The sequence below is a fragment of the Dendronephthya gigantea genome, unplaced genomic scaffold, assembly GCF_004324835.1.
Source record: "Dendronephthya gigantea isolate DGI-Jeju-01 unplaced genomic scaffold, DenGig_1.0 000012F, whole genome shotgun sequence".
NCBI lineage: Eukaryota > Metazoa > Cnidaria > Anthozoa > Malacalcyonacea > Nephtheidae > Dendronephthya > Dendronephthya gigantea.
Genome location: NW_021163022.1, coordinates 1,860,823 through 1,886,297, shown reverse-complemented (window position 1 = coordinate 1,886,297; position 25,475 = coordinate 1,860,823). Strand labels below are relative to the sequence as shown.

At 35.6% G+C, this 25,475-nt stretch overlaps 6 protein-coding genes across 8 annotated transcripts; 5 read left to right on the top strand and 1 right to left on the bottom strand.

The window, feature by feature from the left end:
• Positions 1-666: 666 nt before the first annotated feature.
• LOC114518892 (ZZ-type zinc finger-containing protein 3-like) lies at positions 667-5,539 on the top strand. 2 transcript variants are annotated; one of them, XM_028538924.1, is made up of 13 exons: positions 667-1,216; positions 1,766-1,826; positions 2,103-2,180; positions 2,322-2,484; positions 2,616-2,688; positions 2,994-3,093; positions 3,249-3,350; positions 3,466-3,561; positions 3,716-3,868; positions 4,110-4,208; positions 4,514-4,549; positions 4,641-4,741; positions 5,244-5,539. In XM_028538924.1, exons 1-13 carry the CDS (start codon positions 786-788, stop codon positions 5,395-5,397), a joined length of 1,647 nt encoding a protein of 548 aa, XP_028394725.1. In that variant the 5' UTR covers positions 667-785; the 3' UTR covers positions 5,398-5,539. The 2 variants fall into 2 exon arrangements, with proteins under 2 accessions (XP_028394725.1, XP_028394726.1); XM_028538925.1 differs by lacking the exon at positions 4,514-4,549.
• A 2,181-nt stretch (positions 5,540-7,720) lies between these two features.
• LOC114518880 (TBC1 domain family member 13-like) lies at positions 7,721-12,766 on the bottom strand. The gene is made up of 17 exons (XM_028538912.1): positions 12,683-12,766; positions 12,510-12,586; positions 11,920-11,960; positions 11,736-11,797; positions 11,563-11,650; positions 11,189-11,271; positions 11,042-11,106; positions 10,665-10,759; positions 10,440-10,514; positions 10,293-10,352; positions 9,990-10,056; positions 9,744-9,842; positions 9,387-9,451; positions 9,221-9,299; positions 9,017-9,098; positions 8,578-8,635; positions 7,721-8,104 (listed from the first exon to the last, which is right to left on the bottom strand). The coding sequence occupies exons 1-17, from the start codon at positions 12,700-12,702 to the stop codon at positions 7,997-7,999; spliced, it is 1,224 nt and encodes a 407-aa protein (XP_028394713.1). The 5' UTR covers positions 12,703-12,766; the 3' UTR covers positions 7,721-7,996.
• A 104-nt stretch (positions 12,767-12,870) lies between these two features.
• LOC114518780 (heterogeneous nuclear ribonucleoprotein A0-like) lies at positions 12,871-15,113 on the top strand. Its single transcript, XM_028538766.1, is given in 5 exon segments — positions 12,871-12,961; positions 13,148-13,732; positions 13,734-13,777; positions 13,779-14,032; positions 14,379-15,113. Coding segments are annotated over 3 exon segments (870 nt in total). The 5' UTR covers positions 12,871-12,961; the 3' UTR covers positions 14,020-14,032; positions 14,379-15,113.
• A 354-nt stretch (positions 15,114-15,467) lies between these two features.
• Positions 15,468-19,110, top strand: LOC114518776 (heterogeneous nuclear ribonucleoprotein A0-like). 2 transcript variants are annotated; one of them, XM_028538762.1, is made up of 3 exons: positions 15,468-15,760; positions 16,912-17,800; positions 18,391-19,109. In XM_028538762.1, the coding sequence occupies exon 2, from the start codon at positions 16,918-16,920 to the stop codon at positions 17,788-17,790; it is 873 nt and encodes a 290-aa protein (XP_028394563.1). In that variant the 5' UTR covers positions 15,468-15,760; positions 16,912-16,917; the 3' UTR covers positions 17,791-17,800; positions 18,391-19,109. The 2 variants fall into 2 exon arrangements, with proteins under 2 accessions (XP_028394563.1, XP_028394564.1); XM_028538763.1 differs by lacking the exon at positions 15,468-15,760 and adding an exon at positions 16,303-16,741 and having other exon boundaries at positions 18,391-19,110.
• A 618-nt stretch (positions 19,111-19,728) lies between these two features.
• LOC114518777 (heterogeneous nuclear ribonucleoprotein A0-like) lies at positions 19,729-21,620 on the top strand. The gene is made up of 3 exons (XM_028538764.1): positions 19,729-19,826; positions 20,023-20,902; positions 21,321-21,620. Exon 2 carries the CDS (start codon positions 20,023-20,025, stop codon positions 20,887-20,889), a length of 867 nt encoding a protein of 288 aa, XP_028394565.1. The 5' UTR covers positions 19,729-19,826; the 3' UTR covers positions 20,890-20,902; positions 21,321-21,620.
• Positions 21,621-21,725: 105 nt separating this feature from the next.
• On the top strand, positions 21,726-25,294 carry LOC114518778 (heterogeneous nuclear ribonucleoprotein A0-like). Its single transcript, XM_028538765.1, has 3 exons — positions 21,726-22,831; positions 23,337-24,219; positions 24,750-25,294. The coding sequence occupies exon 2, from the start codon at positions 23,343-23,345 to the stop codon at positions 24,207-24,209; it is 867 nt and encodes a 288-aa protein (XP_028394566.1). The 5' UTR covers positions 21,726-22,831; positions 23,337-23,342; the 3' UTR covers positions 24,210-24,219; positions 24,750-25,294.
• The last annotated feature ends 181 nt before the right edge of the window (positions 25,295-25,475 follow it).

Here is a 25,475-nt window from a genome sequence, read left to right as displayed (position 1 = left end):
AGGAGATTTTTCCTGAGTGGAAACTAACCTTAATGGATACACAAGAATCCATCACCAGCCGGTTTTGGTGATAAGGACTTCATGGTGCAAGGGAACATTTATGCTACCAACATTAGAAGAGCTTAACAAAGCAAGAAACGGCCCGATTTATACTAGAGACTAATGACGTATTATCCGTCTCGACGAATGATCCCCTGACAGTCATTCGTCTGAGTATGAACACACGACAGACTATCTGGACGAACTATATAATACCTACATTGCCTGATCGATATCATTGTGAGACACGCAAGTCACCCGTTGTAAATAACAGTATTTTAGTATATGTATATTAGCATGAAAATAAGTGCCATAACAAATAAAACCATTCGCCATTGCGCTGTCTATGCCGCATATATAAAATACAGTGTTTTTTAAAGCCGGTCGCACACGACGCGATTTTTGTCGCACGATTTTAGTTGGTCGACTAAATCCTAGCGTGTACGATGACATTTTTAAGGTATTTTAATCGGCAGACTGCAAACAGAATACATCAAAAAGGTTTGATATTTGTCGATTAAAATTGGCAGTCCTGACAAAGAATAAGAGTTCCCGAAATGACGTCACTTCCCGTCTTACTTGTGTCTGTGCTTGTGTCGCTTGTGTTTTCCTGCTTGTGTGGGACTGTTGAGGCAGCAATTTTCTTGGATAGTAACTCCTAGTACATAACAATGGTATATAATTATCACTGAGACTGAGTGATAATATGAGTTTCATTGGTTTGTCGTTGAGTCAATAGGTTAAAGATGGGAGAAAAAAACTCAGAAGAGTATAAGAAATTAGATTACACTGAAGACGATTGTGATTTGGATGAAATTGATATAATAAATGATCCATCAGAACAAATAATTTCAAAAAATTACAGAGAAGGTCCTTTCATCCTTGATGGTACCCATCACACAGATGACATGAAAAATGATTTAAAGTTGGACAAAACGAAAAATTTCCCTTGTGATAATAGAGAAGCTGGTACTTCAAACTCAACAGCAGACTCTGGTGAAAATGAGATCATGAAAAACTCAGTTAAAGATGAAACAAATAGTCGTGAATTTTCAAACAGCAATTCTTTACACAAAGTGCAGTTTAACTGCAAGGATGAAGGAGTGCCTGATGAAAAAGATGTCTACAGTCGATTTTATTTTGAGTCTGATCACCTTGCTTTGAAGGATAATGCTGAGTATGTATATGAAGATCAGTCCTAATCCATGCATAGACATGCAACAACAGATTTTCTGGGTGTGCAGTGTATGAGAACCCCTTCTTGCAAAACTTACAAAAAATAGCAAGACATAGGTTCATTAGAAAACATGAATACCCTGAAATTGGTTAGGATTTTTAGAAATAGGAAGCTTTACAATTTTAATAATATTTCTTGGTAAACACAGAAGAAGTGAAATAGTGAAGCTTGAGACCAGGGCGTAGGCACCCCTGACATTAAAAATCACTGAAATAGTATCCTTTTTAATTGTGAAAACTTCAATGCCAACTCAACAATTAATTTCAACATTAAGTATACAGTATATGTGTCAATGCTAAATGCTTTTTTCACTATAGGCAAGTGCCCTAGAAGATAATGGCTGCCCAACTTAATTAAATGTTTTTCCTGAGCCTGTGCTTAAGCCTCCAAGTTGACTATTCATAAAGGTCCAAAATGCATATAAACGAATTTCAAAGGTTTCTTGTTTGCATGTCAGGAGAATGTATGGACTTTCAATTTTTCTTTTAGTTATAGACTTCTTCTACAGACATTGGTTGCTCTTGAAGCCCAACGAAAACAAGCAATAGAGGTTAGTGAAAACCTGTACTGTAGTTTATTGTTCATGCTGGTAATTAAAAATGAACACCTCGATTCAGTCTGCAACATCATTTCACTTCTTTCATTGTGCTGATTACAAAATTTGATATTAGTACCAAAGGTATCTACTAGGTACCGGTATTTGTTATTTCAACATTACAAGTCAAATGGTGTTTTCGGGTTTTCCAGATATGCCATGCAAAATGTCCTAATTATATACATTTTGTATGAATTTGTCTGTCATTCATAAATAAAACTTACATTATAGGACTATGAAAAGCTGATTAAACTACGTAAAGAAGCACTAGCTGAACCTGTTAAGTTTGTGGAAAAACTACAAAACAATGTATGTTTTTAATCTTAATTATTATATATATCTAAATATGTTCAATATATTGTATGTAATAAAAGCAAAACCCCCAACGAACTGATAAAGCTTTCAAAAAAGCTTTTGTTTTGTGTAATGTGACCAAGTATTAAAATATAGGAGGCACTTGGTATTCCATTGCGGCAAAGTGTTATAAAAGTTCCACAAATCAACTGGGAAGCATATTCAGGAGCAATTGATGATTTCTCACAATTTGGGTTATTGCATCAACATAATACACGACACTCTGTAGGAGCTGGAACCACAGTGAACTTGGAAAGAGGTAAGAAATAAATATTCATTCTTGATACTGATCATACTTGGTGTGTAGAGACAAAATTACCCAGCCAACTTACTCACTTACAAGTAGTGCGAGTCATAAGTACCAATTCTTTTTAATATTTATTCATGTAGCAAATCAGAGATGGGAAGAACAGTCAACAACATCAAATGGGTCTTTTGGCGAGATTTCACAAGAAAGTTTAAGGTAACAATCATGACTGCATGCAGTCTGCCCTGATATCTGCATGTAATGTTCATTATTACAGTCATATTTTTTTGCGTGTGTGTTCATGCTGATGGCTGAATTTATGCTGTTTTAGCCTGTTTGAGTAATATGTATTATAGTATATTGTAGTATATATTGTATGCAGTAATGTATATTTTAGTAATAGCACGTAATACACAAACGTGAAGGGTTGGTTCAGTTGATTAAAAGTCGCTTGAGATAAGTTATCCAAACATATGAGATTCAAAGGCTCTTATTATCCACTTCTGGTTTTCATTGCGCAGATTTTCGCTTGGTGTTGACAGTTCTCGTTACGTTCGTGGAAAATTGGCAACGAGTGATAAACCGTTGACATTCAATCAACCTTGGACTGTGGAGGAGCAGGTTGGTGTTTTCAGTACGTTATGTGCCAACTGATCTAGTGTAAGTCTATGGATGTACCTCAGTCATGATAGACAATAAGGATGAGCCTGGATTGGAAGGGGAGGAAATAAATTATTACTTTATTACTTATTAATCATCACGATTATTACTTTTAGCGGAAATTAGAACGACTGCTTCAAGTATTTCCCCAGGAGCTTGTTGAGGCAAAACGTTGGTCGAAGATTGCACACGCTCTCGGGAACAGAACACCCAAACAGGTAAACATTGATTAGCGTGCTTGAAAGATCAAACCATAGCAAAACAACGATTTCATACTCATAACTGCGCCTGGTAACGGGACGGGGAGCTTATTCAAATTATGTACTTCATTAGGTGGCAAGTCGTGTTCAGAAGTATTTCATCAAATTAGCGAGATCAGGTCTACCAATACCAGGACGTGAACCTAATCTAACACGTGTCCTACCAAAGGTAAATGATGACGTCCCTGAATTTCGGAGATGAAGTTCGAACTAGTTTTTTGTGGCTTCGTATAGTTTAGTGAGTTGCGTTCTTTGCATAATCATTCGCCATTTGTGTTGTCGTGCCTTGTGTCAGCTATTATGTAGTTTTCTCTTGCTTTTAGCAATTGCCAAGGGCTCGCAGTTCACAACAGCAGGCTGTTAGTTTTCGAAATTCGACATTTTTTCCTTCGTACAAACCACGTGTGTATATGGAGGACAATGAAAAGTCGGATGTTAATAGTTTGGAATGGTCAGACGATCTTGAAGATATCTCGGTACGTTATTTGAACTTTCGTGAAAATGTAGACAGGACAGAACAGAGCAGTTTGTGACGACCTGGGAAGGAGGGTTAGGCGGTCAGTTTCTACTTTACCATTACCCACACTATATATCATGCTCTCTTAGCCTATCATGTTCCTTCAACTTTGTCTACAGGGGGCAGGGCGAAGGTTTCGTCGCGAAGTATTGTGGGCGTGAACATTGTGAGCTTGGTATTTTTAATTTTTTTTTTCTCAGGACGATGAGACGATTCCTAAGGAACTACGCAACACTAAAGAATATTGGGAAATATTGCATCTGAAACGGCTCAAAAGAAAACGCGCTGAACAAGATATGGTCAGTCCCTAAGATCGCATAAATGAATAAGTCCTAAATACATTATTTATATCGTGATATCTCAAACAAATCACTCTTCAATGGGTGGCGCTATCCACCTTTCTAACAACCGGTCCTTGGCTCCCATTTAGTACATTCTTAGTCCAGTCACACCCTTAGGTCAGTGGTATAAGTGAGAAAATGTTATACTTTAGCGCTTGTTTTTAAAAAATATTAATAGAATCAGTTATGGGATGGGTGGCACCGATTATACTGTACTGATATTTCGGTATTTGCCAGAAGGCCCTCATTTTTTTCGATTTTAGCTGAACAAGGATAGAGTGGAACATGTTGGATATATGGTATACATAATACATGTGTATTTTAAAACATGGTGTTTTCTCGATGGTCGTTTTTACGATGGAATTTCATTGTATACCATTTTGTTTTAAGTGTGACTTGTGCGGAATGTCTCCAATACTTGGTGTCCGGTGGCATTGTGTAGAGTGTCCAAGTGAGAGAAGTACAGATTTCTGCAGTGATTGTGTAAACATGTAAGTTTAAGAATACTGTAAATCCTCCGTGAATATTGTAAGGATTTAGGGAAGCACTTCAGAATCTCTTGTTAACAGCTAAATAAACACTCTTTTGTGTTCCAGTCGATCTCTCACTATATAGCGTCCAGGGGTTAGTTGTTCAAAGCTACAGTAGGTTAGCGCTAACCCTGGCTTAAATATTAATTCAGTTTTTTAGTTTATGTGCTCAGTTCTGAACACTGTTCGTTTTAGAACCTTAGAAAATATTACATCTATCGGTCCAAAAACTATTTATGAAAAAAGATATTCAACTTTGTAAACGAGCAATTAAAAAATTAATGTAAAGATTTGCCTTTTAACCAGGGTTAAACTAACCGGCTTTTGAACAACTGGTCCTAATAATATACCTCTCCCGTTACATATAACGTAGATAGCTATTAATTTTGTAATATTTTCAATAATTTTCAAAAAAATTTAGCCTCAACAGGGCTTTGATCTTGATTTTAATTTTTTCCTATAGTCAAAAAGATGGCGTCATCCATCTTAGTTCGCATAAAATGGAGCCTGTTGATTGGACAGAGAATGACTTTGTTGACGGGGATTATGCAAAACTTGGCGAAACTTCCAAAGGATACAATTATTTAGATCCAAATTTCCTACCTGCGGCCACGTGACTTGATGTATAAATTAATGCCAAAATTCGAGTTTCATCGAGAACTCTGATTGAACTTGTTATGAGAGAGGGTAAGGTTTCGATATGGAAAAGCAATGAGTTATGTTTCTACTTTGCATCAAATTAAAGGTTTATTTATTTCATATTATGTTACTCGCGTCTTTGATGATCTATTAAACGTATATTTTATACTAACATTTTGTAACAGAACAATTGGTGAATCAACTGGATTTTGAATTAGGATAGTAGGAAAGTTGGTAAATGATTATTAAACTATAACTCTCCTGTCTAAGGCGCTCTCTAAAGTCGAAGTGTCGAGTATTTTCCTTTATTCACACTGCAAGCTAATTATTTTGGTAATATTCAGTCAGCGATGTTAATATCTATACCCCTATACCCCTCTAGACTATACCCCTCCAGCAATATCGTCATCTTTGGGAAGTATTTCATATTGTGTTGTTATACGTTTTACCCGAATAACATCTATTATGTTACGATAACGTTGTTTTGGAATTATTAACGGTCCTGCATTATAATACGGCCTTCTATATCTGTTTTCAATGTCTCTTCTTGTTTTCAACATCTCACGAATTGCGACTGGGTTAGGAAAACAACTTGTACGAAAATACAATATTGTCGCTGAACATGAGATGATTGTTAGCATACAACCAAGGAACACTATAGCATTCACTTCTCCATCATCCAGCCCCATGCTTTTACTTTTGGCCTTTGCTTGTGCAAGTTGTACCGTTGCCGTTGGAAATATTATTTTTCGTACCTTGTGCAATTTTTAAAAAGTCTTTCAGAAGTGCTGCAAAATTATAGGTGAGTAAATTAGCGATATCAAATATCTTTTACAATTCACAGATGTGGCAAATGTGTGTTAATTTTGCTGGTGCCTTTGGATTGTGGCAATATTACTTATACTAACGACTGCATATAGGTTTTCTTCACGCGTTAATGCCAGTGTTTACGGAGCGTTGCCGAATTTGTTACAGCGCACTGAATGTTAAGAAATGTTTACTTTGTGTAATTTGCAATCTTTCAACTTGACCAGTCTTTGAAACAATACCTTTTTTGAGCATTCGTTTTCTTCTTCCTTGTACAGCGTGCTTCTTGAAAGTGACAAAACGTCCAAACTCAACTCGATACCAGCTTCCAAGTACAGATCTTGAGGAAACGAAACTTCCCTAGAACTTGTGGTATACTCTAAATGTGTCTAGAAACAATTACCAGATTTCTTTATTTGGCAAAGCCAGGCACTTCTTAAACTTTCTTTCTAAAACATGAAGCGTTATACGTTGATATAGTTCAAAAATACCAAGAAATACAAATGTATATTGTGTTAGTATTTACTGTATCCAATTTTGGCATAGCTGTTTTGAACGTGTAGTCATGCAGTGTGTATGATCATTGAAGCTTGACCAACATTCAAACAAATTTAATCAACCGAAGAACTGCACGTTTTTTGCAATGACTTTCAACTAAAATAGCCAGGCAATTATTATGAAATAAATCAGTTAACCATCTATCCAATTGTTAAAAAAAGAAGCTATTTTCTCTAAAACCGCAATTTATAATAGTTTTCTACTTAAAAAGCAGTATTACAAGAAGCCATATCTGTTTGCTGGTGGAAACCTGCTTGACTGACCTAGCGAAAAGGTTTAACGCGGTATCAGTGAACTCTATGCGGTATTTGCTCAAGCATGTTTATCCACGCGTTCGTCTGTAGCATCCATTTAATAGCTATAATTATGTTCTTTTTTGTAATGCTATTTTATGCTCCGATAGAATATAGGCGTTTATGTATGCAAGCGAAAACAAGAGCGAGACTTAGGCCTGTTTTCCACTTCAACCGTATCGTATAGCGTAACGTAGCGTATTTCTTTTTTTTCGAAGTTTCGATCAGAACTATATCAGATATGCTACGATTGAAGTGGAAAACGGCCTTTAGAGATAAAGCGCATGCGTTGGAAATGAACATAGTCATAGTATTTGTAAATTTAGTACATTAGAAATGAATTCTTCCGACTCGAAGCCCTGCATTGAGTTGTCAGCTTGTAACTGACCTGAGGGGAAGATTGATCGCAAATTTCAAACTTTTTAATGAGAATAATATTGAAAATTTTGATATTCTCGATATATTTTCAAAAGAAGTATTCAGAAACGCAAAGGAATCTTTTATGTCTTATATAGTTAACATGCACGTTCTCCTAAGTACATGCATACAATCATTACAACTTTTTTTAGAAGTTATTAAAATGTAAGATTTACTGATTATGCATTTTTGTACAACATTGGTTTTTATACATTAGAATATGCATAAGTAGTTATTTACAAAAGTGAATATAAAAACTAAAAAATGATTTTGAATCAAAGCTTTGTGTCATCTACTGATACATTTAGGCTTTTATATACTAGCTAGATCAAAACATTGGTCATTTGTGATTTTATTACACGGAACTTCGCCACAGATTCTGTCATTCTGATGCGCATGTGTGCAATTCAATTAATGCTTTACTCGTAATAATGAATAAGGACTGTTTCCTGATAAATATCTAATTCGATATTATACAATATATTATTTATCATGTATGTCATCATTTGTTGGATTTCTTCTTTACTTTTTTATTTGATAACATTTTAAACGGGTCACGAAGTTCTATTGCTTTGTTCAGTATTATATGAATATCTGTAACTGGGTAGTTCTACAAAAAAAAAACTTTATATTAGTTGTACCCAACGGTGAACAGAGGGAAGCACATGCATTGTCGACTAGTGATACGAGTATCAAGTATAGTGAAGTGAGTGGAACGATAACTGACGGTTTACTCATTTGGGTACCAGTACCATGCAGTCTTTCTGTACGTCGACCATGAAGAAAAAACAGAAGGAATAGACTGGCATTGGTAAAAAATAATTGCCTTCAAAGATAGCGAGCGAGTTAACGTCCTACTGTATAGTTCACATAGAGTTCACTAGCCTACGATATAGAGGTATCTGGATGAACAGTTTTAATGGCTCGGTACTACGTGAAGTTATGGACTGGTAATAGGGAAATTGAAAATGCATCATAGGAGGCACTTTTTTGTTTACCCTGACCATCACCAATCAACCAATCAACTACTGAAACTTCAGAATGGTTATAATTAGAATCACACCTGCAGTTGAAAGGTTTTACCTGTACAAGTTTCATACTAGTAGCAAAATCGCCTTCTAATAATTGATCTCTAATAACCCTGAAAATATAAAGGTAAACCAAAATTTTATTCGGCCTATTCTCGGATTAAAATAATTTCTTTGTAACGGTTAATTCAATAGACGTTTAAATTTCGGAAAACGAGAGACACTTGCATGTTTGAGCGGTATGATTGAAGATATGCGTTTTCTGAACGTGCGATATCCATGCTTGTAATTTTGCTTTTATGGTATACGAGTTGTTTTAAATTAAGAATAGGATTTGGGTGGGTGTAGTAGTGCAGTTTGATTTGAGGGTGAAGTCAGGCATTCAAATTATAACAACAAACTAATTTTAATGGAACCATGTAATGATCTCACGAAGTGACATATGAAATACCGGAAAATTAATTGCATTAGAATGTAATATATAGCAAACTCACATTAACATAGCACAGCATACAAATATTAAAAATTCAAATCTTTGAGAATCCGAAAATAACGAATCCCACAGTCGAATAACATCTAAAAAATGTAAAAATAATATCTTATTGCCAACTTGTTAAAACTGCATCATATAGAGACAGCGACGTGATTAATTCAAAGCCTCGTAAAGCCGCATCGCAAGTTGTTTTCGCCTGGCTTACCAGGAAGAGGGAATTCTTGGCTCAATAGCACCGTTATCCAACGAAAACTATAAAATTGTGGTTGTAGTTCTTGTTCAGACTAAACAAGAGGGAAAAGAATTACGAAAAACCAAATACGACCACATTAGTCAGGCATTACACATAAAATGGACCATTAAATACTCACTAATGATTTCCATAATTCGAAATCACGATCTTGTAAAATACTCATCAATTTATTCATACTACTTCCTAAAATATTTATTACCATTACAAAATTGATTATAATAATAATAAAAATGATGATAATTCAGCATCAAATGTGGTATAACAACTGCCTTGTCGACGTTTCGACCTAAGGGCCTTCGTCAGGAGAGTTAGTCATTGCTAAGTTGTTTGATGTCACGCTGCTCCCTGGTTATATTGGAACTTAATGATAATTCAGTCTATGGTCCCCCCCTACAGTCACTTTTATGCAGACATGCAGTTCGCCTCACAGAAACGACATGAGTTATACAGTAGCAAGCATTTCTTCCCAACTGACCTATTCCAACTGCAGATTCATCCAGCGTCTTAATAAAGAAATCTCGTATTTCAGACATTAGATTCATAAAACAGAAGAATGCATCCGGCTCAGCAAATTCTAAGAAATGTAGCAGAATACAGTAGTTGGAGAAAAATGTTCTAAATTTAATACCAAAATATCTTCTTTCATCAACATAATAACTTGAAATTGGCTTTTTGGCACTAGCAACACTGCAGTTTGCTAATCAAAAAGATTTACACCAACCTCTCCATTTCTCATCGGGATCGGAAGCGAAGATATAATACAGTGGGCCAATTATTTCATTCATTCCCTAAAACAACCATAAAGTTTGAGTTAAAAAAGTGATTTTTATTTAACCGAACTTGACGTGTTTAAAAGCAAATTGATGAGGGACAAACATAAAAAAGATCGTTATTTTCTTCTTTTGTGTTAAAACTTCATGTCATTTTGCGTTTCTATCATATCTTTGTCCTGATTCTAGTAAAATGTTGGTCTGCTGCATTATTTCGTACTCTTGAGTTGCGAATCCACAGATTGGACCCATACCTGGACATACGATGTTCCTGGATTAAGTTTCGCGTAAATAAACAATACTCTTTCCACAACCTGAATAGCGAAAAAAAAGTTTAGATTGAATAATCAACTGCGTATATATAGACTTCTTTAATAGTTCATCCTAAATCGTGAGCTTACTTCCCAATGTGCTTCCTTCTCTTCGTCAAGAATAACAGTATATTCGTCATTTTGTAGATGTTTTGTTACAGTAAACTAAAAGACAAAATCAACATGAAATGGTGAAGTTCATTGAGGCCCTGTGGAAATATTGTTGGCCAGTAATAACAGTGTGAACTGAAAATAGTGAACTCTTTGTAACCCAGAAAGCTTTGAACCACTTCTAATTATATGAGTCAATCATACGTTTGTAATTCCCATCCGATTTGTTTTGACATGAGCTGCTTCTAAGTATGATGTTTTAACTCTTTTTCTTAAAGTAGGAAAATCTTTATCATCACCTGCAATAAGAATAATATATAACAACTATCTTTAATCTTTCCACCTCTCTAACCCTTTTTACTGTGAAGATCTCTTTTTCAGTTGGTTCACCCATGAACTGTGGTTCACTGTGATTAAGTTTTAAGAGTCTACCAGAGATGAAACAGTCTCAGTGAGACAAATTCATCTGAAAAATAGGACATAATACAATTTTGACTTGAGTGGTCCAACTGCACATCCCCATGCTGTTGAGTGTAGTTACAAAAATAGTGGAATAATAATCTTTAACACAATTAGTTCACCTATCAACTCTTTCTTAGGATACTGAGTTGGACTTTGAAAAAAGGAAATGTCAGGTAGTAGCCTCCTACAAAAAATGAAACAACATATTCAATATATTACATATCTAATATCACATTTATTGCAGTAAATTAGGAAAATGATAATACCTGCAATCTTTGTCAATTTGAAATAATATTTCATTTTCTTTGAAATATGTTCGCCATTGACTTGATGGATTAGGATTGAGTGGCTATAACAAGGTCATTGCAACAGTCAATTTACAAATATCTTCTCACTTTTAGATATTGTTATTCAATGTAACAAGAGCAATCACATTTAATTACTTAATTACAGTTATTACTGAAAGCAAAAATTGGTAGTAAAAAGTATGTAGTCTTGCATTTTAAAGCATAAAGAACTGCATGACATGGAGAGAAGTATTTCATCTTGTTTCAAAACAAGCACACACAAGTATTGATCAATTTGTCCCTGGACAAACTCTAAAATAGTAAAACTAGTACATCATGAATGATAGGCTCACATGATCTATAAGTTCATCTGGTTTGCTAATATCCTTGCCTTTAAATGGTTCGACAATAATTTCATTCACATATTGTTTATATGTATTCCTATAAAAAGAAATGTGCAGTCACTTGGAGTCAACACAGTAAGTCTAGCCTTGATAAGGACTGCCTTTATACATAAAAGAGATACCTTTGTTTCTCAAGAAATTGTGGCCACTCAGCCTTCTTTGCTGGTAAATAATTTAACAGCACCTGTTGAAACAAGTTTATACCTATATTACTATATATATAAATACTCAACATGTTTGCTCTGATGCAATATTTATTAAGTGTATTGATTTGACTCCATTCAATATAAAAAGACATTCTCATACTTTCCAGCAAAGTGATCTCACACCACCTTTATCAGAAATACCTATGAAAAATCATTATTCTGTATCAAATGTTATTTGGTATGAAATCTTATTTGTGCTCAATCTCTTCGGTATGTGAATTCACCTGTAGTGAAGGTTGGATGTGGTTGTGTGTGAAAAACTATTAAATACATGCTACAAATAGGTTGTGGTTGGTATACAGCTATACTTTATCAATTAATTCTCTACAAGGTAGGAGATTTTGTAGTACTTATGACCAAGAAAAGAAATAAAGAATGTAGTGGATGAAAGTTTGGAGATTGCCTCACATGGGTTCTTAGAACTAATTTGTACTGAGAATTTGTTATTATTGTCTACTTGTGTATTATTCTTTAATTAGAGCCTGGTAAATAACATATATTTACAGGAAGTGGCTGGCAACCAATTGAAAGTAGAATGTGGAAGTTTATATATTTTCCAGCAATTTATATGTATACACGAAGGAACAGCCCAGCTATGTTTGCATTTAATATCTCATCTTTTTTTTATCTTTCAAATACTTCATGCATGAAAACCAAACGGCTGCTTAGTATAGAGAGAACCTTACATACCATTAAAACATAGTCTGCGCAATTGCTCAAAGTTTATGTCATTTTCACCGAAGCAGAGCGCCTGAAACTCCTCGCATCTTGATAAATAAAATAGGGGGAAAATTGCGCAAATCAATAAGGCATAAGAAGTTAGGTTACATTTTATTATACAAAAAATGACAATATTTACTAACCTTTTACGATAAATTTCCATTTTTATTATTCAAAATTTCTGGCATGGTCGCATATTAAGATCAGCGGCATGACCGCGCAAAAGATTGCCTAACTGAAAACGAGCTTCACTGTCTAACCAATGAGAATCAGGTAATGATGACACGTGTGTATTTTAACCAATGAAAAAGAAGAAGAATGGTATCGGGATGAACACGTTTTTTTTCTGCCTTTTCGTGTGTTTGCCATTATATTTCAAGCTCGTTCGGAGACTTTTTCTAAGCAAAATATTTTGAAACAAGGTAAGATTTTTTAAAATGATGTTCAGAATTATGAGATAGGCTCCTTATTTATGTATTCATCAACTTTAAGTGTTAATATATCTTCATTTTTTGTGGAAATAACTTGCTTGAGTATTTCGTCCGTTTCAAGCATCCAGCTGCGAGTTTCGGCTTTAAATTGGAAATGATTTTATGTTAAATCTCTAGATGTCTGATGACACAGCCGATAAAGAACTCAAATCTTTATGCAAGTTGTTCATTGGGGGAATTCCTCGATCCATAACCGACGAACAGCTAGCAGAGCATTTCCTACAATTTACAGAAGATGATTCACTCAACGACTGCGTGGTGATAAAGGACGAAATGAAGAACTCTCGCGGCTTCGGTTTTGTCACCTATAACAAGCTGAGCGATACAGATAATTGCTTAACAAACCGTCCGCATAATCTTGCCGGCAAAGAAGTCGAAGTAAAGCATGCTATACCACGAGATGAAAAAATTGAGACCAACCACGCTCGTACCAACAAGATTTTCGTTGGTGGCCTCTCAAAGGAAGCGACAGAAGAGGAGCTTACTAATGTGATCGAGAATCATGTTCTGTCCATTGGTGAAAACCTGAATGCAAAAATCACAAAAGTTGATATTATTAGAGATAAAGAGACCGGTGAGCCACGTGGGTTTGCCTTTTTGGATATGGCGTCAGAAGATGATGCAGATAAAGTTGTGATTGTGAAGCACTTTGAAGTTGCAGGTCGTAGGGTAGAGTTGAAGAAGGCTGAACCCAAAGGTGGCCAGGGGTAGAGGTGGTAGAGGAGGCAGAGGTGGTCGTGGTAGAGGGTGGTGGTAGAGGTGGTGGTGGTAGGAATACTGGCCAGTTTGGTGGTGCAGGTGGGTGGGGTTTTGGAGATCAATATAGTGGTTTTGGTGTTGACAGTTATGGAGGGTATGGTGCTTATGGTGGTGGTGGATATGGATTTGATAACATGGGGGCGTACAACCAGTATGCACAACAAGCTTCAAGTTTTGGACCATCACGGGCATCAAATGGGCGGTATCGTGGGCGCAGTGGACCATACTAAATATCTTCTCTTTGTAAGTATCTAATTGGTACAGTTCGACTCCCTTCAATATTGCAACATGATGTGAATGTAATATTTGTTTGCAAATGGTTCTGAGAAACTCCTACTAGAATTTGCAAGTGTCATGTGTAGACATCAATTGCAAATTCTATAAAATAATGTCTCAGTTGCTATGAAATTGGCACAATTGCAATTTACCAAACCATTTACGTAATTGGCAAGCGAATGTTTCCGTATTCTCTGCAATGCTGCAATATTGTCGATAATTACAATGTTGAGATGTAGAGGTAAGACCTACTTTTAGCTGTGTAGATTTATGTACTCTCCAACTAAAAGTTCTTCCTATTTTAATGCTTTAGGTTGTTAGCAATCTTGTTCAGTGATTGGTTAAACATTAAGTCTCAAGAAATAGGAATGTAGCCCATAGGCTAAGGCTGAAGAATTTACCGTTAGACCTCAGAAGCAGAACTACTACAAGATTTAAGCGGACTTGGACACAGAACAATTGAGGCTAGGGCAAATGAGGACATCGTGAAAATCATTAAGAAATTTTAGTCGTTTTAGCTTTTTTTGTAGAAATAATCGTTTTTAGGTTTGTTTTTAAGTGTAATATATTAGTTTTATTAAATTTCTCACAATTAGACCCATAGTAAAAGATCATTAACTTGTCTCAAGTTTTATTTCAGTATAAGATAGAAATTGTTTAAAACTTCAGTGATATTAAATATCCATTTGTCAGTATAAAGCTGATATAGCTATAAATGACTGTGAAAATATGTAATTTTTTGAGATTTGCATATTAGGCTGTTAGTGATGGGCAAAGCAGGGAATTCAAATTTGTTATTGGGTTACATATGCATGTAAAGATATGTCTTCTCAGATAGGAAATCAGTGAAATTTGTTTGGTTACTTATTGTCAGAATTTCTTGCAAGTGGGTAATTATCTCTAGTGGTCTAGTTCAGGTCTAATATGATAATTGGTTTAATCTAGCAAAAAGTCATCCTGTTATAGCTAGTCTCCAAATTAATATAACTTTGTTGGTAAACTAGCTCCTTCGTTTAAAAAAGGGAATAAAAAACTTACTATCTTTTAATCATTTTGAATGAAGAAGTGAAATGCAATTGCCATGTAGATGTATATATTTGAGGGAGCAAATTGTTAAAAGACATCAATTGTAACTGTAGTAATGATTAGATTTGAGAAAATGCTAAGGATTGTTGTGACAAGAATTAACATGTTGTTAATTGTATCTCTTAAATTGGAACTTTAGGGCAAGTATATAACTACAGTTGATGCTCAAATGCATGAATCTCATTAGTTAATCCCATTAGTATGTTGAAGTCCTGTTGTGAAACATGTTGTGTTCTGTAAGAGTTTTGGATACTGGAAGTAGAGCCTGAAGTTGCAATTAAAAATGTACTAATAAATGTTGTTTTCCACTCAATAGCTCTGAAGTCCTAATGGAGGAGCAAAATGGTAAAGAACTGTGAAAGGTGGGACGTGAATAACAAGATTGCTCTTTTATTATGCAGTCTGGAGAATTTGTTGATTTAGGAATAACTGGAAAATGCAAATTCCACAGCGCCAATGTCATGCCCAACATTTACATCCATCAGTCAACTCAATTTTCTAAGGTGTCAATTTTTGGCATTGCAAGCAATGTTTTTCCATAGAAGATGAGATCTATCAATAGTTGTTGTGTGCTGTTCATAGAGATAACCATAGAGTGACATGTACAGTGTAAGTATCATTCGTTACCATGCTACACCTAAAGGTTACCTATCTTCTTTGTTATAACACAATAAAGAAAGACTTAACATACATGCATGCATATCCATGCAACTTCACTTCCTATGTAAAATGAACTCAATCCAGACAGAATAGTGTGGGATAAGGCTCTTGGGATAGTCCGTCAGAAAAAGGTGTCAGGCCTTTATTGTCTCCACACCCAAACCCACCCCCCCCCCCCACCCCCCATTTAGTGTTAAGACAGAAAATAAAGGCTTGACATTCAGGTTACCAATTCAGATCATCAAAACTTTGAAATTTTGTATTTACAAATTAGCATATTTTTGGAGTTTCTAATTAACTAATGTAGTGAAGTTCCAATATAACCTGGGAGCAGCGTGGCAGCATCTTCAAACAACTTAGCATCAAATGTGGTATAACAACTGCCCAAAGTAAACAAACACTTTTAGACATTTAGACCTGAGGGCCTTCGTCAGGAGAGTTAGGACGAGTTAGGACGAAGGCCCTCAGGTCGAAACGTCTATTTTAGGCAGTTGTTATACCACATATCTAATGTAATGATTGCAAATTTTTTTGTATGATCAGTGCCATTCAGGATACTAGCTCAAATATTTCTTAATTGTAGTTATTAGCAGTAGTCAATTCAAATACAGTGTTCCAACATTTTACGATATTCCTCATATTTCCATGAATTCTAAAGTGAAAAGGCTAGAGAATGAAACAAAAAGCGTTTGCAACTTTTTTTCAAACTAGAAGAGGGAGGGTTTGATACATTTTAAACCTAAGAAAATTTCGTAATCGTATATTTTTAGTATCTCCAACATATTCGAGTAACCAATAGGAATGCAAAATTATCCGCCCTCGCGATCCACGTGTGTGTGGTGATATTTTATGTAGTTTTGTCCATTTCACTTGTGCTAATGCCAGCCCTTTTTAGTTTTGTCGGTAATTGTGAAATATTTCCTCTTTGAGGTTAGTTGTTGAATTTAGGTAGCTTATCCGATAGATTTTTCGTAATTACTATGTCCAGGTTTTCAGACTTTAAGAGGCGCTATACCATTTTTACGCCTTTGTGTGTCAAATATCACGACATTTATAATAGTGAAAGTTCTAATTTTTCTGGTTGTCTCTTGCATTTATAGATTTAAATGGAGACAACAGACGAGAAACAACTAAAGTCCTTATGTAAGCTCTTTATTGGCGGGCTACCTCGTACAATTACAGACGAAGATCTTGAAGCATATTTCTTGCAATTTACCCCTGACGAATCACTTAGTGACTGCGTTGTGATTAAAGATCCGGAAAAGCAATCGCGAGGATTTGGTTTCGTCACTTTCAATCGACTTGTTGACACCGACAACTGTTTAACGAATTGTCCACATGTAATTGGTGGTAGACAAGTTGAGGTTAAACATGCTATACCAAGAACTGAGCAACAAAATGTAAATCATGCACGTACTAACAAAGTATTTGTCGGAGGCCTACCGAGAGAGGCGACTGAGGAAGATATATCAGAAGCCATACAGAATCATGTGTTAGGGTGTGGTGAGAGCTTAAATGCAAAAGTTTCAAAAGTTAACATTGTTATGACAAAAAATGAGGATGGTATAAATCCACCAGTATCACGTGGGTTTGCTTTTGTTGAAATGGCAACTGATGCAGATGCTGATAAAGTTGTGATTGTGAAACTCTTTAAAATTGCTGGAAGAGAAGTGGAATTGAAGAAAGCTGAACCAAAAGGAGGCTTGGGCAGAGGTTATCGTGGTAGAGGTGGCAGGGGTTCTGGCCACTTTCGTGGCGGTGGAGAAAGATGGAATGGTGTTGGCTATAATGGCAATCCTTACACAGATGCAGGCTTTGGTTTCAGTGGTGGATATTCTGGCTATGAATCTTATGATGGTGGTTATTTTGGTCATGGTAATGAAGGTATGTTTGGTCGGTATTCCCAACAAGATTCAGGATTTGGTCCCTTCCGTGGGGGAAGACCTAGAGGTGGTGGTTACAGTCAAGCTCCATATTGATATATTTTTTGTAAGTATTGTATAACTCATTGAAAGGACTTTTTAAACTCCAGACTAGAAGCAGGTTTTGAGTCTGAGTTTTAGCCAGGAGAATGAAAGTATTAGAATACCATCCGAAAATGATAATACCATCCGATAATGAAATATTTTTAAAAGTTTTCAAACCAATGCAGGCAGTAGACGGTATTCTAATACTCTCATTTCTCTGGCCTTAGCATTATATTCCTGTATTCTTGGGAACAATGGATTAAAGGAATATGAATAAACTGTTTGCCATCTGCTATTGCCCCCCCCCCCCCCTTACAGTCAATCTACCAGAACTTGGAGAAAGTATTTTATTTTTAATTATATATGCAAATTTTTTAACCAAAGCTGCTTGAATCTAGTTAGTCTTGCCCCCTCTTGGTATATATTTTGTAATTATTAAAATCATGTGGGTCTGTCTATGTTCATCTGACTCAATGTAATGTAGTAATAAATGATGTGACATTCAAAGGACAAAAGTATGTGTATATGTGTGAAATTGACAAGCAGATTTTTCAAACTTGAATTTGATTTTATTGCTCACTAAATCTTTCATTGTTCATTTCCATATTTTAGGTTGTGTTGATATTTGTTTCAGCCTGAAGTCTAGTTTGGGTTCAAGTCTCTTATTTAGTGAAAACACTTAAATGCTTTTGTGGATAAGAGTTTGTTTCTGTGAACTTAAATTGCAAAGTATTCAACTGCTGCATGGTGGTTACAATTTTTGCCAAAAACTATTGGACAATAATAAAAATGCATGACACTTCTCTTGTCAATCTCTCATTCAATGGTTATCTCACAGGGATTGAAATATGGTTGGGTTAATAAAAACAGATAGAAATTTAACAATGCGTGTACAACTATTAGGATTCGTATATTATCAGTATATATTAATATATCGCCAAAAATTGTAGAGTATTTAGTAAATTCTATTGTTTCCCCCATTGTAGTTTCAGGGTGGCTTGGCAAACCCAAGAAAGTTTAAAATTACTACGTATGCATTCCAGTTGTCAATAATATTGTAAATAGCAAGTTTTGTGTTAGTGTTATTGAACAAAAATGCGTTTATCAGACTGGGACTGACGTAAATATTGTGGGCTTGTTTGCTTTTGTTTGCTAGTGCTGTAACTGCGGTCGATCCGTCTGCGTTATTTGTAATCACGTTCAAGAAAAATTCAAAAGAAACGGCGTAAAAATGGCCCAGAGGATTTAATTTTATGTTACTTACTATTAAAGTGAGGCGAAGTTACCTAGGAAGACTTTGTGACAACTCAATGGTTTTGAGCGGTCCGTAAAAGAAATGAAAAATGTGAAAAATGAAATAAAAAACAAGATGAGTCAGAAGGGAAATTTTTAGAATTATATCTTATAGAACGTAACCTCTTCGGGCATGATAAATGATATCTATGGTATTCTGGCTACGATATCTTTATTTCTTCTATGACATTGAATAAAAATTTCTCTTGCGTTTTATCACAGGCAGCCCAGCGTTGGAACTTGGAAATGAACTTAGAACTCTTCTGACTCGAAGCCGTGCATGCTGTGACTGAAATAGATATGATCGCAAAAAAAGACGCAAATTTCACTTTTTTAATGAGAATTTTGATATTCTGATAATTTCAAAAGGTAGAAAGAGAACTTTTTACATACCATTAAAATAAAATTGCGCAAATCAATAAGGCATAGGAATTTAGATTACATTTTATTACACAAAAATACTTACAAACTTTTACGATAAATTCCATATTTTTTTTCTAAATTTTTGGCATGGTAGCATATTGAGATCAGTGGCATCACATTGAGCGCCCAACTGAAAACAAGCTTCATTGTCTAACCAATGGGGATGGGATCTTGATGACACGTGTGCATTTTGACCAATAAAGAAGAAGAATTGGCATCGGGGCATTGATCGGGGGCCGGGGGGTGAACACGTTCTCTTTCTGCCTCTTGTGTTTGCCCTTACTTCAAGTTTGTTTCGAGAATTTTTCCAAGCAAAATACTTTGAAATCAAGGTTAGATTTTTTAAAATAATGTTCAGAATTATGAGATAGGCTACTTATTTATGTATTGGTCAACTTTATAGAAATATATATGTTGATAAATCTTCATTTTTAGTGGAAATAACCTGCTTGAATATATTGTTCGTTTCAATCATCCAGCTGCGAGTTTCAGTTTTAAATTGAAAATGCTTTTATGTTAAATCTTTAGATGTCTGATGACACAGCCGATAAAGAACTCAAATCTTTATGCAAGTTGTTCATTGGAGGAATTCCTCGGTCCATAACCGACGAACAGCTAGCAGAACATTTCCTACAATTTACAGAAGATGATTCACTCAACGACTGCGTGGTGATAAAGGACGAAATGAAGAACTCTCGCGGCTTCGGTTTTGTCACCTATAACAAGCTGAGCGATACAGATAATTGCTTAGCAAACCGTCCGCATAATCTTGCCGGCAAAGAAGTCGAAGTAAAGCATGCTATACCACGAGATGAAAAAATTGAGACCAACCACGCTCGTACCAACAAGATTTTCGTCGGTGGCCTCTCAAAAGAAGCGACAGAAGAGGAGCTTACTAATGTGATCGAGAATCATGTTCTGTCCATTGGTGAAAACTTGAATGCAAAAATCACAAAAGTTGATATTATTAGAGATAAAGAGACCGGTGAGCCACGTGGGTTTGCCTTTTTGGATATGGCGTCAGAAGATGATGCAGATAAAGTTGTGATTGTGAAGCACTTTGAAGTTGCAGGTCGTAGGGTAGAGTTGAAGAAGGCTGAACCCAAAGGTGGCCAGGGTGGTGGAGGTAGAGGTGGTAGAGGAGGCAGAGGTGGTCGTGGTAGAGGTGGTGGTGGTAGGAATACTGGCCAGTTTGGTGGTGCAGGTGGGTGGGGTTTTGGAGATCAATATAGTGGTTTTGGTGTTGACAGTTATGGAGGGTATGGTGCTTATGGTGGTGGTGGATATGGATTTGATAACATGGGGGCGTACAACCAGTATGCACAACAAGCTTCAAGTTTTGGACCATCACGGGCATCAAATGGGCGGTATCGTGGGCGCAGTGGACCATACTAAATATCTTCTCTTTGTAAGTATCTAATTGGTACAGTTCGACTCCCTTCAATATTGCAACATGATGTGAATAATGTAATATTTATTTGCTAATTGTTCCGAGAAGCTCCTATTTTCATAGTATATTGCATCAATATGGCATAGGGATATTAACACCAAGTTGCTATGAAATTGGCATGGTTGTAATTTCCAAGTTACTAACTATTTGCTTAGATAATTAGCAAGTGAATGTTGCCATATTCTCAGCAATGCTGCAATATAATTATTGATAATTCCAAGTTTCATGTCACATCTATCTGGGTGATGTACATCTACTATTACTTCTGCACAGTACTGGTATTTCGGTTGTTCTTTTTTCCTTTTAGCTGTGCAGATTTATAGATAAAGATATAACCTCCAACTAAAAATTCATTCTTCCTATTTTAATGCTTTAGGTTGTTAGCAATCTTGTTCAGTGATTGGTTAAACATTAAGTCTCAAGAAATAGGAACGTAGCCCATAGGCTAAGGCTGAAGAATTAATCGTTAGACCTCAGAAGCAGAACTACTACAAGATTTAAGCGGACTTGGACACAGAACAATTGAGGCTAGGGCAAATGAGGACATCATGAAAATCATTAAGAAATTTTAGTCATTTTAGCTTTTTTGTAGAAGTAATCGTTTTTAGGTTTGTTTTTAAGTGTAATATATTAGTTTTATTAAATTTCTCACAATTAGATCCACAGTAAAAGATCATTAACTTGTCTCAAGTTTCATTTCAGTATAAGATAGAAATTGTTCAAAACTTTGGTGATTTAAACATCCATTTATCAAGAAGCTGATATAGCTTTAAATGACAGTGAAGGAGATATGAATATTAGGTCATTAGTGATGATGGGCAACAAAACAGTTTACAGTATGGTTTATAATACCAAAATAGGTCAAGGTGATATTAGAAGAGCATTATGGAGAAGTCTTCTGATTTCTCTGTGCTAAGAATCATTTTGTTAAAAAAAGTGGGGAATTCAAATTTGTATTCAGTTGCGCCTATGCATGTAATTAAGAAAATATTGTCATCTGAGATAAGAATCAGTAAAATTTCAAAAGCAACTTGCTAAGGAACATATTCATATGACATCTGGATGGTTACTTATTGTCAGAATTCGTGCAAGTAGGTAATTTGTTCTAGTGGTCTAGTCCAGCTCTAGTGTGATGATTGGTTTAATCTAGCAGAAAGTCACCTTTTTATAGCTCCCAATTAATGAAAGTTTGTTGATTAACAAGCTCCTCTATTTAAAAATGATCATTTTGAATGAACAAGTGAAATGCAATCACCATGTAATGTATGTTTTGTTTCACTACCACACCAATTATTTGAAGGAAGGAATAACATCAAAATTTTATCAATAGTGATTGGATTTGAGAAAATGCTAAGGATTGTTCTGATACAATTTAATATGTCATTAATTGTACCTCTAGAAGTAGGGGTACATTTGAATTGGAACCTTAGGGCAAGTATATAACTGTAGTTTATGCCTAAATCTGATTAGTTAATCCTGTTACTATAGTGCTTTTTTGAAACATGCTGTGTTGTAAGAGTTTTCGATAATGGAGGTAGAGCCTAGAGTCACATTAATTAAAAATGTACTGATAAATGTTGTTTTCCACTTAATAGCTCTGAGGTCTTGGTGGAGGAGCAAAACTGTAAGAAACAGTGAAAGGTGGGACATGAAAAAGATTGCTCCTGCATTTAGCAGTCTTAAGCATTTGTCGATTTAGGAATAACTGTAAAATGCAGGTTCCACAACATCAATGTTATGCCTGACATTTAAGTGCATCATAGTCAACTCAATTTTGTAAAGTGTCAATTTTTGGCATGGCAAGCAATGTTCTTCCATAGAAGATGAGATCAATATATGTGGTGTTCATGGAGATAATCTTAAAGTGGCATGATATACAGTGTAACTGTAAGTATCGTACATTGCCAATTTACATGTTACAGTTAAATGTTACCTATCTTCTTTGTTCTCTAACCCAATAAAGTTCAACCTCGCATGCATGCACACTTCCTTCGACACATGCACGAAAAATATTTTTTTATTTTGACAAGTGTTGAAATGAAATAAGTCATAATTATAGCGAGAACGAGGCTTACGGTCGTGCCTCATATTAACCAATAGGAATGTAAAATTCTCTGACCTCGTGATCCTGGGCACGTGTGGTGATATTTTATGTAATTTTATCCATTTCACTTGGCTCTTTTATTTTTCTCGGTAATTGTGAAATATTTCCTCTTTGAGGTTAGTTGTTGAATTTAGGTAGCTTATCCGATAGATTTTTCGTAATTACTATGTCCAGGTTTTCAGACTTTAAGAGGCGCTATACCATTTTTACGCCTTCGTGTGTCAAATATCACGACATTTATAATAGTGAAAGTTCTAATTTTTCTGGTTGTCTCTCTTGCATTTATAGATTTAAATGGAGACAACAGACGAGAAGCAACTAAAGTCCTTATGTAAACTCTTTATTGGCGGGCTACCTCGTACAATTACAGACGAAGATCTTGAAGCGTATTTCTTGCAATTTACCCCTGACGAATCACTTAGTGACTGCGTTGTGATTAAAAATCCGGGAATGCAATCTCGAGGATTTGGTTTTGTCACCTTCAATCGACTTGTTGACGCCGACAACTGTTTAACGAAATACCCACATATAATTGGTGGTAGACAAGTCGAGGTTAAACATGCTATACCAAGAACTGGGCAACACGATGTGAATCATGCACCTACCAACAAAGTATTTGTCGGAGGCCTACCTAGGGAGGCGACTGAGGAAGATGTGTCAGAAGCTCTACAGAATCATGTGTTAGAGTGTGGTGAGAGCTTGAATGCGAATGTTTTAAGTGTTAACATTGTTACAACGAAAAAAGAGGATGGTATAGATCCACCAGTATCACGTGGTTTTGCTTTTGTTGAAATGGCAACTAATGCAGATGCTGATAAAGTTGTGATAGTGAAACACTTAAATATTGCTGGAAAAAAAGTGGAATTGAAAAAAGCTGAACCAAAAGGAGGCTTGGGCAGAGGTTATCGTGGTAGAGGTGGCAGGGGTTCTGGCCACTTTCGTGGTGGTGGAGAAACATGGAATTGTGTTGGCTATAATGGCAATCCGTACAATCCCCCTGGTTTCAGTGGTGGATATTCTGGCTATGAATCTTATGATGGTGGTTATTTTGGTCAGAGTAATGATGATATGTTTGGTCAGTATCCCCAACAAGATTCAGGATTTGGCCCATTCCATGGGAGAAGACCTAGAGGGGGTGGTTACAGTCAAGCTCCATATTGATATATTTTCTGTAAGTACTGTATTGTATAACTCATTGAAAGACTTTTTAAACTCCAGACTAGAAGCAGGTTTTGAGTCTGAATTTTAGTTAGCATTATATTCCTGTATTCCGGGCATTTGAAATTATGGTACTACATGTATTTGGGAACAATGGGACAATTTAATTAAATTTAGTCATTACAGACAAATTTATATTACAGTCAATTTAATAGAACTTGGCAAAACTATTTTATTTTCAACTTATCACGAGCATGTGACAAAGTGTGACTGACCATACATACAAATTTTTTAACGAAAGCTGTTCAAATCTAGTTAAACTGCCCCCTCCTAGTTGTTATTAAAATCAGGTAGGGCTGTCTTATGTCACGAGTGCCCCAGACCAAATCTAGTAATAAAAATTGCCTGATCTCAGTGATCTGGCACAATGATGTGACATTCAAAGGCCAAAAGTATGTGTATATGTGTGAAATTGACAAGCAGATTTTTCAAATTTGATTTTATTGCTCACTAAATCTTTCATTGTTCATTTCAATATTTTAGGTTGAGTTGATATTTGTTTCAGCCTGAAGTCTGGTTCGTGTTCAAGTCTCTGTTTGTGTTCAAGTCTGTTTATTGAAAACACTTCAATGCATTTGTGGATATGAATTTGTTTCAGTGAACTTAAGTTAACTTACTGTAGTATTCAACTTGCTGTTGCATGGTAGCTACAATCTTTGGCAAAAACTATGGGACTATAAAAATGCATGACACCCTCTTGTCCATCTTTCATGTGATGATTATCTCACAAGGATTGATATGGTAGGGTTATATTAATAACAGATAAAAGTTTAACAATGCATGTATAGCTATTAGGAATTACATCATCTGGTAGCATATCAAAGATTGTATAGGGTGGCGTTGCAAACCCAAAAAAGTTAGTATGTATACATTAGAGTTTTTAATAGCATTGTAAATAGAAAGTTGATCTGTGTTGGTGGTTTTAAGCAAAAATACATTTACCACACACGAAACGTAAATATTGTGGGTTTGTTTGCTAGTGCTGTAACAGTGTAACTGCTATCAACCCTCCACTGCTCAGCATTGATGTAGTCCTCCCAGAGCATGAGACATATTGGGTTTGTAGACTTTGTGACCACTCAGTGGTTATTTGCGATCTGCAAAAGAAGAAATGAGAAATGTGGAAAATAAAATGAAAAACAGGATGAGTTGGAAGCGAAATTTATACAATTATATATTATAGAACGGTAACCTCTTTGGATATCTATG

Coding starts and splice junctions, on each gene's coding strand:
- LOC114518892 (XM_028538924.1), top strand. CDS start 786: ATGGGAGAAAAAAACTCAGAAGAGTATAAGAAATTAGATTACACTGAA. Junction 2,485..2,615: donor CACAGTGAACTTGGAAAGAG/GTAAGAAATAAA, acceptor TTATTCATGTAG/CAAATCAGAGATGGGAAGAA. Junction 4,550..4,640: donor TGGAACATGTTGGATATATG/GTATACATAATA, acceptor TTTTGTTTTAAG/TGTGACTTGTGCGGAATGTC.
- LOC114518880 (XM_028538912.1), bottom strand. CDS start 12,702: ATGGAAATTTATCGTAAAAG. Junction 11,272..11,562: donor CAGATGAACTTATAGATCAT/GTGAGCCTATCA, acceptor ACCTTGTTATAG/CCACTCAATCCTAATCCATC. Junction 11,107..11,188: donor CAAATTGACAAAGATTGCAG/GTATTATCATTT, acceptor CATTTTTTGTAG/GAGGCTACTACCTGACATTT.
- LOC114518776 (XM_028538763.1), top strand. CDS start 16,918: ATGGAGACAACAGACGAGAAACAACTAAAGTCCTTATGTAAGCTCTTT.
- LOC114518777 (XM_028538764.1), top strand. CDS start 20,023: ATGTCTGATGACACAGCCGATAAAGAACTCAAATCTTTATGCAAGTTG.
- LOC114518778 (XM_028538765.1), top strand. CDS start 23,343: ATGGAGACAACAGACGAGAAGCAACTAAAGTCCTTATGTAAACTCTTT.